The sequence below is a fragment of the Urtica dioica genome, chromosome 5 (assembly GCF_054948205.1).
Source record: "Urtica dioica subsp. dioica isolate 48M chromosome 5, U.dioica_male_clone48M_v1_H2, whole genome shotgun sequence".
NCBI lineage: Eukaryota > Viridiplantae > Streptophyta > Magnoliopsida > Rosales > Urticaceae > Urtica > Urtica dioica.
The window spans coordinates 10,846,761-10,858,507 of record NC_142760.1 but is presented as its reverse complement, the minus strand read 5'-3'; the positions used below and the strand labels follow the sequence as shown (position 1 = coordinate 10,858,507).

General features: G+C 40.2%; 1 protein-coding gene across 1 annotated transcript; it reads right to left on the bottom strand.

Annotated features, from left to right (window-relative positions):
* Positions 1–899: 899 nt before the first annotated feature.
* LOC149395153 (serine carboxypeptidase II-2-like) lies at positions 900–7,757 on the bottom strand. The gene is made up of 10 exons (XM_089615183.1): positions 7,362–7,757; positions 6,868–6,975; positions 4,178–4,273; positions 3,997–4,089; positions 3,810–3,898; positions 3,466–3,732; positions 2,485–2,618; positions 1,896–1,991; positions 1,524–1,629; positions 900–1,286 (listed from the first exon to the last, which is right to left on the bottom strand). The coding sequence occupies exons 1-10, from the start codon at positions 7,630–7,632 to the stop codon at positions 1,119–1,121; spliced, it is 1,428 nt and encodes a 475-aa protein (XP_089471309.1). The 5' UTR covers positions 7,633–7,757; the 3' UTR covers positions 900–1,118.
* Between the last annotated feature and the right edge of the window lie 3,990 nt (positions 7,758–11,747).

Genomic DNA, 11,747 nt, shown 5'->3' with positions numbered 1-11,747 from the left:
CATCTTCGTCGCCTCCATCTCTAACCCTCACGACGACGTCGTTACGCTCATCCTATCCCTCCGCCTCCCCCGCCTCTCCCAGTGTGTTGTTGGTGTTTATTGTTTCTTGTGGTATGCTTTTAAGAGAAGATGTTAGTTTTAATTTAGTTTATCTTTGTAATTAGGTTGTTTAAGTTTTGATGCTTTGTGTTCCAAAGATGACTTAGTCATCTATTGGGTACTTAGTAGTTCGAGTTTTTTGTTAGTATTTTTGCAGTGCAAATTAACACTCAAACGTCTATTGTCATTGTTAGTGGTCCTCGAGTACTTTAGTTCATTCACTAACATTTGAGAGTTTTTTTTAAAAGAGCCAATGATTTGCTTAAATTTTAGTGTGGTCTATATTCCGGTCATCGAAAGTTCTCATACAACGTGCTTTCTTCCGATTCTAGAATTGACTCATTGTTGTCTTGAGTTCTCATTTTATCTTGTTAAGAGATGTAAAATGTAGGGTATATCGAGACTCAACATTGGGCAAAAAGAAAATGTAGGGTAAAAAAAATGTAGGGCAGCATTTTTTAAAACAACTTCTAGTGAATTGGGGAAAGTGAAAAATCGGGGTTAAAACTTTTGAAGATATTGTAATCCTCTTTTGTCGTAGTGAAAAATCGGACCAAGATGAAGGCTAGACGCAAGAAAATTGGCTAACCTTTGTATTTTCATTGTTGAATTCTTGGTTAGATCGTGAGGTTGCTTAAGCTTCAATAAATCTGTTCTTGAAGCTGGTTTTGAAGCATCTGTCATAATACAGATTATGGGCACTTTTAGTTCGCTTCCGAACACATGTGCAGTGAAGAAGAAGAAGAGGAAAAAAAAGGGCCTATTAGTATACTTCAAACGCAAAATTAAAGAAAAACCAGTGAAGCTCAAAGTTCCTCGTGTTCAAATTTTTTTTCCGCTGTCATGTACGCAAATTCATAGCGATCTTCTGGTCTCAAATCATACAGAATCTGTTTGGTACAAAGTAATCGCGCCATCACACAATAGCGTGATAACGTCACTTACGCTACAAGAGACGTAAATGACTTATTGAAGAAGAAAAAAAACAAGCTATAAAGAAAATCTATGATCCACCCTCGTCAAGAGTCGCTAAAAAGCTTGACACCAAGACCGGGCATTGATGATCCAGCGAGAAAGGACTTAAAGAGTGCAAGAGCTTGTTTTGGTTTGTGCAGAGGGACTTCGTGACCCGCTCCTCTCACTGTCACGAAGGTCAGCCCTTCATATTCTTCAGTCCACCCACCAACCTGAGATGGAAAATTCACTTACAGAAACATAATCTCGATCGGTGTTTCCAAGGAACTACTTTTTATTCTCTGTTTTTCAATTCATTACTTTATCCCCTCCTAGCAACTTAATTTTCCGATTTCCTATTCCTTAAATCTGACAAAATGGATATGTGTGCTTTGTTTCCTTTCCAAGTATTATTTATGTACTAAAACTCAATACATATGCGTATAACAAGTTTTCCGAGCACAACTTACCTCGATCCCATCGTACCAGGCACGCCAAGGTCTGGTGGTCGTAAGATTTAGAGCATCAATATTGTATCTTGTGGATGTAACAGGGATTACAGTATCCGTATCACCACTGTCAAAAACACAGAATATATCTCAGGTATAGCTACTACCAGATATTTAATCTCATTAGTGCAGAGAGAAAGGCAAATAAAATAAAATAAAAATAAAAAACTCATAGCAACTACCAATCCTATAATAGGGACCATTTCCGGGACAACGATGGTTTATTCACTACCTGGTGATTGGGGAATAATATATGTGTGAACGGAACTACACATAATTAAACTTTGATTAAAACTGTACAAACTATCAGAAGTTGAGTCGTCTGATCTGTACCTGAATACCCATATACGAATCCCGGCACGAATCATCTCATGGTAAATATCCAGAACTGATGAAGCACTGTCCTTCCATCCCACACTAACCGCCCCACTGCAAGAGCACAGGAAGAGGAAGGGGAAAAAAAATCCTTAAGCAAATAATTTATGTAAGAGTGGAAAAGCTCCTGAAATTGCAGTCATCGTAGTCAAACAATGTGTATCGTAATGATTATGATGGTAAGAGAAGAGAGTTTATCGATCTTGTTAAATTTCCAACGTCAGAAAGATAAAAGGACTTAATCCTCTCATTGCAAATTGGTACTTGACATGGTATCAAATCATATAAAAACTTGCCCAAAAGTGATGGGTCCAACCTAAGCTGAGTGAGCTCAAAAGTCACCATGTTAAAGGGACATGTTAAGGATCTCACATCAGAAAGATAAAGAGACTTAAAAAGGCTTATTAAGTTGTGAGCTACTCTTCTCATTGCCAATTGGTATTTAGATAGAGTCCCATGATATTTAACAATGCTAAAAAATTGAATGATAAAATGTAGCTTCCATACGATCGAGAATATCTTTGGCTTGTTCATGAACGATTTTTACCTGCATGTAACCCATTTAGACGGCGCATGATTCGGATCTACATGAAGAGCTTGTTGAACCTCGGGTAGGTTGAAGTAAGCAACCGAGTGTTTTTCAGTGCAAGGATCATAACTCTGACTGATATGACCGGACATCTAATCAAATAAGAGCAACATGTTGGTATCAAGTAGGGGAACATGAGTTACTTCACAGAAGCTCTCCTGGATAAATTTTAGAGGGTGACCAATTGTCAGAGATAAATTTTAGAGGGCACAAATTTATTTACTTAATTTTAAATAATTTTTTAAAGTTTTTAGTGTAATTTGTGGTCATAAAGAAATTTATAAAATGTGCATTTCTAATTTTTAATATATGTATAAAATAATCAAATGCTGATAAAACAAATGAATAACAAGGTGGGCAATCACTAAATTTCTATTGTAAATTAAAAAAAAATACGGATGTTAAAATATACATAGGGAGGGGAAACTAGTGATTTTATTTGTTTAATCATGTTTAGATCATTAGAAAAATGATTACATTAAAGAGTTTTGTTACTTCTCGATTAGAGTGCAAAGGAGAGACAGGCCTATCTCTCGAACTGAAATATTGTGTAACCACCGATTTGATATTCAATATAACTACAAATAATTAAGCAAACTAGCCATATTTACACTTTCAGATTGTTATTTAGCTAACATTTGGTAAATATTTGGTATATAGCCAACCTTTATTACGGTTACAACTATTTACAGTATTATTTACAACTATATACAATTGTTATTTACAATTATTTATGACTGATTACACAAAGATTATGTGTACATTAAAGAGTTTTGTTACTTCCCGAGTAGAGTGCAAAAGAGAGATAGGCCTACCTCTGGAATTCCAATATCGTGTAACCACCAATTTGATATTCAATATAATTATCGATGTGTATATCTCGCGTCCTATCAATTTCAACCCCTAGCTAAATGAGTGCATTGGAATGTGCGTACTTACATGCATTCTTTTGCGCAGCTGGTTCAACTGTAGGGTGGCAGTAGAATGACACGGAGGAGTGTAAATGCTATACGGGTCAATGTCGCCAAGTTCTGTATAAGCTTTGTCCACAACCTCGCCGCATGAATTTGATACATGTACAAATGATTGGAAATTGCATTCGAGTTTCGTTGACTTGTATGTTTGGTCGGATATCAAGCCCGCAGCCCACATGAACTGGAAAGCTCCCATGTGATCATTGTGGTCGTCGGTCAAAGCATTTCCAACCTGTTTTCAGACGCATGAATCAGTTCCTAAACTGTCTCGATTGCTTTCCAGCAGCCAAAAACTCGAGCTATTTGTACCATGTAACCCTTCAGGTTGATTGATTCTCCATTATTACTTTCCGAGTTGTGCCCTACGATTGCCTGGCTCAGCTGAGGAACATAATGCCCTGGTAACAAAGAGTTCAGTGATTAAGACCACCAATTTAAAGTGCAATAACATGAAATCTGTTACGGAAAAAAAAAAAAAATAGAGGATTCAACTAACCAGCATAGCTCTCTCCGGTAATATAGAAGTCCCTTCCTTTGTATTGAGGAAAACGTTCAAACCATCTCAGCAAAAAAGCAAGATTGTCTTGAGCTGCATAGAGAAGATAAACAGATTGAAGGTCATAAATTTCGAAGGAAAAAAACGAATGTATCAATTCAAGAGGCCATTAGAAATCTACCAGTCCTTTTATCTCCGTTATTCTGCAAATCAGAGGATGTGTTTGAGTATGAAAAACCGACCCCAACAGGAGAGTCGACAAACAGAACATTAGCCACTGCGACATTGACAAGCTTATGAGGCAAATAGCTGGAATATGTTTGTAGTAAGGAAAACCAGATAGAAGTTTATAGCTGTTATTTTCCAATGTTTATATTTTCTAATTCAGCAAAAGAAGACAATCTTCAGTTATATCATGATAAATATTACAGCATAAATAAAAAGAGAAAACAAATAATTTACTAAAAAAGAAAAAGAGAGATAAATAAATATTAAATAATAAGAATCAGAAATCACAATCATACATGTTCTTTATTCAAAAGGATTTGTTTGTAGATTAACTTGAATATATATATATATATATATATATATATATATATTCCAAAGAAGTATGGATGGCAACGAGTAGAGTCTGGATAGGGTCCTACAAAATCAGACCCTATTCAAGATTTTTTTTTTTTAACCATACCCTATTCATACTCATTTATTTTAATAGGTATGGGTCTGCCTTAGAAGGTATTGGGTAACCCATGCGTATTTTTTTTACCCATTTAATTTTAGATTTATTAATAAAAAATAAAAATAAAAAATCTAAAAAAAATACTTAAATTAATAAATTCGTACATTAAAATTTAGGGCGGACTAAGTATCTAGCCCAAATAGCCCCCCTATTTTAAAATTATAGCCTAACTATTAACATATTTAGGAAAGTAGCCAATTTGTTATAATAACATTTCAATATTCCAATAATACCATTAAAAGTTGTTATTATTAACTGTAAGATTAAATATTATGAACGGTACCAAGAAAAATAATAAATCTCATTACCCGTAACAAGGACAATAAATCTTATTAACCGTAACAAGAACAATAAATTTTATTAACTGTCATCTCCGCCGTCTCCAGCGTCGGAATCCGAGTTTTCATAAAAGTTTCAAACGGCGAAATCTCAACCCTAGCTTCCGATCGGAACGCCGCCGTTAACTGGATTGCCTTAAAACGTTGCTCAATTCTCCGACGAAGTCTCGCTCGTCTACATCGAAAACGAGGTCTTGACATTCGGCGACAAAGCTCTCAAATCTCAACTTCTCCGGCAATTTCAAGACTGGACTTGCAACCTTTAAACGGTCGGATCGGTGCAGCCGCGGGACTCACTGATGTTTGAAATCGTTTCCGGAGGAGGATCGTCACGGTTAATCGAATTAACCTTCACAGTTAATCCGATTAACTATCACAGTTAATATGCAAAATTGAACTAGCGACCTTCGAACAGCCGGATCGGCGCAGCCGTGGGACTCACTGATGTTCGAGATCGTCTTCGGAGGAGGATCGCCACGGTTAATCGAATTAACCTTCACAGTTAATCCGATTAACTATCACAGTTAATATGCAAAATTGAACTTGTGACCTTCGAACAGCCGGATCGGCGCAACCGCGAGACTCGCCGATGTTCGAAATCGTTTTCGGAAGAGGTTTGTCACAGTTAATCTAACTGTGACAGTTAATCTCGATTAACTGTCACAGTTAATCGACTGATTAATAGTCGAACGAAAAACCCTAGAATCTGAAATCGCCGCCACAGTCATCGTCCTCTCCGTCGCCGCTCCACAGTTCGCCGGCGTGGCCGTGCTCTCCGGCCGACCGCCTAAAGTCATCTCTCGAAACCTAGCTTCCCTCTCCAGCCAAGCCCGAGCCTTGAAACCTTGACTGGAACTCCGTGCTTGAAGACCAGCTCCGGCTACAAATGTCCATGCAGATCTGTGCTCTGCGAGCAGACCTGGGCTTGTCTTCTCCGGATCTTCAATGCAATCCCGTTGGTTGATTCGACCTACTATGGCTCTCAAACCCGCATATTATACATATTTCTTTTTACATATGCAAATGATATCTTACAGATTGTGCTATTATATGATACAGTGGATATGAGTGTATATTGAGTGCAGGGTAACATCCTTCTCTAAAAATGTGGCTCAACTGGGTTTTGCAGCTGAGATCATGACGAAAGCTATGTTCTTAGGAAAAAAAGGGGCTTTTTCGGGAATATAATTAATATTGGCTATTCTCCTAAATAAATCAATAGTTTGGCTATTATTTTAATCTCTCCTCCTTAAAAGGGCTAGTTAGTAACAAATCTCTAAAATTTATTTAAAATTCATAAATATAATAATAATTTCACACCAGTAGGGTATGGGTAGAGTACTTCAAAATCATACACTACCCATACCCATATAATTTTTAATGGGTAATATTCGTACCTTAAACATTACTCATTTATTCGGAGTAACACCCTACTCATGTTGGGTAGGGTTTTGCGGGTACACGGATACATAGGTAAAATTGCTCCCCTTATAAAGAAGTCAATAAGATACAATTGACTGCACCCTATAAAATGAATAAAATATTTCAAATGCAAAGATTTCCTTTTACCAACTCATTAACTGTCAACAAAAAAAGTGCCCCCAAAGTAGGAAAATAAAACCCCCAAAAGCAAACAGAAAGGTGCTCAATCTTTTTTTTTTTCTTTTTTTTTTTTTGGTCGAGGGAAAAGGTGCTCACATTCTGGTACTTTGTTAATGTCAATAATAACTTAAAACTATGGCTTGCTTAAAAAATGAATAAGATTATAAATCAGTCAAGAACCTTTCCACTAACCTTGATTCCAAGAGTATGGATTCAAATAGAGAGTCTTTGAATCTGGATTTATGTGAAACGGACCAATCTCTTCGGCCTCTCCATAAGCAATGGATGAGCATCCAGGACCTGAACTATTGTTTCACAGTTATCATATTTTATGCAACATTATTTCAAAAGTGGCTAAAAGATCACTAATGAAATTGAAATTCTTACTAATCTTGATCACACATAGTACTTTGTGTGACAGCAGAACAATTTTATGCATTTACTAAACTATACAAATGATAATTTACTCTTCAAAAGAATTACAAACAGTCAAGAATAGATGAAAACTTTTTGAAACCCAGCTGACTAATTGGCAATTAACACAAAGTAAACACTTGGTAATTCAACAAGATGACAAATTTGGCACTAAAAACATTACAAAGAAGCATGAGAACTATGCATATATATACCCATAACTTGAGACTTAAAAAAACTACTGTCATTTAGCAAAGTGAGAGAGATTTGACCTCCATTAAGCCAGAGAACAAGGGGCTTGGAAGCAGGTTCTTCAACGGCTTCAAAGAACCAGTAGAAATGAGCTCTCCCAGATTCTTCATTCACAGTGACGTAACCAGAGTAATGAGCGAAACCCACGTCGAAGTTCTGACCCGGAAGCTTCGCGACTCTGTCCAGTTTCTGCTCGCCAAGTGGATCCGCCGAGCACCTCTCGACAGAAGCGATGCAGAGAAATACTAACTCAACGAGAGCGAATAAAACCCATTTCTTGGTTCTACCCATTTTTGCCCGCGTTCTTTTCCTCTTCGATCTTGACGCATTATAATGATTGATGCTTTTTTTGTAGATGGATAAATGATTGAGCGATTGAGAATGTCGATGTAGATGAGTCCAACCAACGGATAGGATCACGACTCTCGCTTTGACCGTTTCAGGAAATCTATTAGGTCTGTGTGATATCTAATTTTGACTAACCAAGACACGATGACAATATTTAAACGGTCAATTCCTTTTTAATACGGGTCCATTAGAAAAATAGTCAATTTAAACATTTGATATTGCTAAATAGTCAACGTTTGATAAATCTTAGATAACTAACAACTAATGATGATGTGGCCTAATATATAGAAGTGGCTATTTATTTAAAATTTACGATTGTAAATATATGAAAGTGGTTATTTACCTAAATTTACCAAACGTCGGTTATTTAGCAATGTCAAACGTTTAAATTGCCTATTTTCCTAATTTTATGTTTTAATATTTCGGACTAATTGTACGACCTGACGTGGCATTTATGACATAAAAATAATTAACAATTTTTTTAATTAAAAGAGAATAATGAACGCTTTAGCTTTGGAGTTTGGATCAATGTTTTTTTTTTTTTTTTGGTTGAAAGAAGTACTTTTCATTAAGCCACAACGGAAGGAAAAAAAAACTCCTCACAGAGGGATGAGCGTCCTCAAGTGGCATCATCACATTCCAGCCGGAACGAGAAGCCCAAGAACAAAGGGAGTAAGCCAAACCATTCAACTCACAAGGAGCCCAAACAAAGGAAAAACAAGGAAAAAAAGACATGAAAATTAAAATGCTAAAAAAACTGGAGATAGTTTTCACTGTGGACACCTTAGTCCCTTTGAAAGGGAGTCCATTAGTGGCTTGTGGTCGCCTTCAAAGACGACTTTTTGAAGAGTGAGATGACCTGCAATTCCAACTGCTGCCTAAACACCCAACATTTCGGCTTCCAGCACCGAGGAAGCCTGAAATTGGCCTATCCAGAGAGCCACAATCCGACCTGCGGAGTCTCGCGCCGCTACTCCAATCGCCACTCTAGCTTCCGTGAACGCTGCACCAATGTTGAACTTGAACCAGTCCGGCGGAGGGGGATTCCACGCAGCCCGACAAGCCGAGGCTGTTACTGGTTGAACCTGTTCGTGCGCCACCGACTCCTCCTGGGAACGGAAGAGGGTGCCAAGCTCTCCACTGAGACGTAGAGCCTTGCTTAAGAGTTGAGAGATTAACGGCGTTGAGAGTCCCAGCTTTCACTGATTTTGGTTCCACCACAACGTGTCCATCACGGCTCCAAAAAGGGAAAGAAGTTCCTGGACTTGGGCCCTCGGCAGCTGAGGTCTCAGTACTGTGCCCAGCAGCAAATTGAGGACTGTGCGGATACTCTGATATTCGCGGATGTGCCCCACAAAATTCATGCCCAGGGTAAACCAAATCCCTCTAGCCATTGGGCATAGAAAAAAGAGATGGACCGAGGATTCTATACCTTCGTGGCAAATCGGGCAAGTCAACGACGTCTGAAGAAATATACGATTGATAACCACCGCTGTTGGGAGCGCGTTAGCTGCTAGTCGTCACAAGAAGAGCTTCAACTTTCCATGAATTTTGGGGCTCCAAATGCACGTCTAGATCTCATCTTTTGCGAAAACCGCTCTATTCTGCTCCCAATATGAGCCCTTAACTGAGTGGTCACCATTCTCTGAATTCATCCAACACAACTCATCTTTTTGTAGACTCGGTAGCGTTTTCACTTTGCAGATCTCGGCTATCGACTCTTCCTCCACCCAAAGAGCTAACCGTCCCCTGTCCCAAATTTGGGTTTCCAGAATCATAAGCTCGGCCACTCTAATTGACAGGGGGCACGACGCCTTCCATTCGATGACGTGGTCGGTGTAGATCCACTTGTCCCTATGGGCATCGACTCTCTCTCTCTCTCCTGACCCAATCACGTAGCAGGAGCCTTGAGAGATAAGGTCACGAGTTCTCATCACATCCCTCCACGCGGGGGATTCTGATTGCTTGAGTTTGCAGCGGAGGAACGGGGTCCTCTGGCAATATTTCACCGTGAGGCACTGGACCGAGAGGCTATTAGCACCTCGCGCAACTGACCAACCCAACTTGCTGAGGAGAGCGTGGTTAAAGTGCTCAAAGCGATGGAAACCTAGGCTGTCATGGGTTAGAAACTGACATAATTGGTCCCAATTCCGGTGAGCCAAGAATCTCTCATTTGCTGCCTTGCCTGTCCACCACATGTGATTTTTCTTATGACGGATAAGAGTGGAAGTATGAAAAAGACTTAGAGTTACTATCCCGGCGCCTGCACCACGGCTCGCGGGATCGTTGCCTTCAAACGCTGGTAAGATCTGCCTCCAACTCGCCTAGTTGGGTGAGAATCCAATCTTCCTCTTCGATGTTCAGCGGCGTCGGCGGGGCACTCTGGATCTGGAGCAATCTGTCCTCCAAGCCATGGATTTGACCTTGCTTGGCGCCCGAATAATTTTTTCTCCACTTCTTTAGGCGGTTCTCGACCAAGTTGAGCTTCGCTTGCAGGGTCCGGCTATTGTTATTCGACGGGCCGAGGCCCCAAGCTAGCTCCACTTCCTTGCGACATGACGCTTCTGAGGTCCATGCCTCAAAGAACCGAAAGGGCCGTCACATGCGTTCTTCAAAAAGTTTGGGGTCGAGAACAATGGTTCCATGATCCGAAAACCTGGTAGGAAGGTTTCGGATACTGGCGTTGGGCCTCTCCAAAAGCCAGTCCTGGCTAACCACTCCTCTATCAAGCCTGACACAAATTCGGTAGCCCGTGCCCCTATTGTTTGACCAAGTAAAAGCCGCTCCCGTCGAAGGTAGTTCAATACCCCCCGTATTTTGGAGGAAGCCACGTAGAATCGATCCTTTTTGCCAAGTAACTTTGCGTCCCCCACTCTTTGTCCGCTTGGTCTAGAATAAGATTGAAATCCCGGATCAAAAGCCACGGACCTCCAAATCTGTTGATTCGATCTTCTAAGTTTCTCCAAAATTGTAGCTTGAGCTCCTCACATGATGGCCCATAAATGCCATATAGGTTCCAATCTTGCAGCCTACCTAATTCTCTGACCCGTGCTTGAAAACCATTCGCATCCGCGTGCCAGATATTAATATATACACCTCTTCTCCACTAGACGCAGAGGCCTCCCGAGCGACCCCTTGCCCTGACTGAGCAGCCTCCCCAATAGTCCATTTTACCACGTAACGTATCCATAGTACACTCGTCTCGTCAACGGTGGTTTTGTGATATCGACCACCACTTTGACTCGAAGTTGAACTTTCCTTCTGCCTGCAAAGCTAATAACAGAGCCTACCATGTTCGCAAGGCTGTGCGCACAGTGTTCATTCAAATAACCCGGTGGAAGCCCAGTCAGACGGAGCCAGAAAGGGGAGGACAAAAAAGTGATCTCCTCGGCGAGAAGATCCGCCGGCCAAGGGGTGAGCAGCATCAATGCTCCTTTAATGTTCCATGGTCATCCTTCCATGATCCTCTCCGAGTCTTCCTTGGCCTCAAATTTAGACTGTAATATCCCCGGTTTGATTTCCTTCACAAACCATGCTTTGCGACATCTCCACACTAAGTTGAAAACATCGTGAACTCGCTTTGCACCTAGGGGTCTTGAAGAGACTACCTTTCCCGCTAGGAGTCATTCACCTTTGAAGTTGCTTCCTTGTTCACTTTCGTCTGAGATGGTGAGGTTTCGGGCTAGAAAGGACGTTGTTTGGCCAACAACCTCCTCCAGCTCTGGCGTGTCTCCCAAACCCAGATTCTCCATCCCAAGAGGCTAGCTATCTCACTCAACTCTCGTGTTTCCCTTTGTGTTTCCCAAGATGTGTATTCACTCAATGCGTTTCCCTGATTTCTTTAGTGTTTCCCACGAATAGTGTCTCTCTAAGAATTTCTATGATAAGAGATTGCAAAAAAACTAAAAGAAACTCTCGTGGCGCTGGGAATTAGGCTAAAAGTTACAATCTCACAAGGAGAATTGGAGAGAAAACCCTGAAAAGGACAGTGCCCCACTTTTACAACGAAACACAACGGGCTAATCTACTAGATTGCCTATACCCATTTTTTTTGCTCC

Coding starts and splice junctions, on each gene's coding strand:
- LOC149395153 (XM_089615183.1), bottom strand. CDS start 7,632: ATGGGTAGAACCAAGAAATGGGTTTTATTCGCTCTCGTTGAGTTAGTA. Junction 6,976..7,361: donor TGTTCTCTGGCTTAATGGAG/GTCAAATCTCTC, acceptor ACAATAGTTCAG/GTCCTGGATGCTCATCCATT. Junction 1,992..2,484: donor TCTAAATGGGTTACATGCAG/GTAAAAATCGTT, acceptor GTGCTCTTGCAG/TGGGGCGGTTAGTGTGGGAT.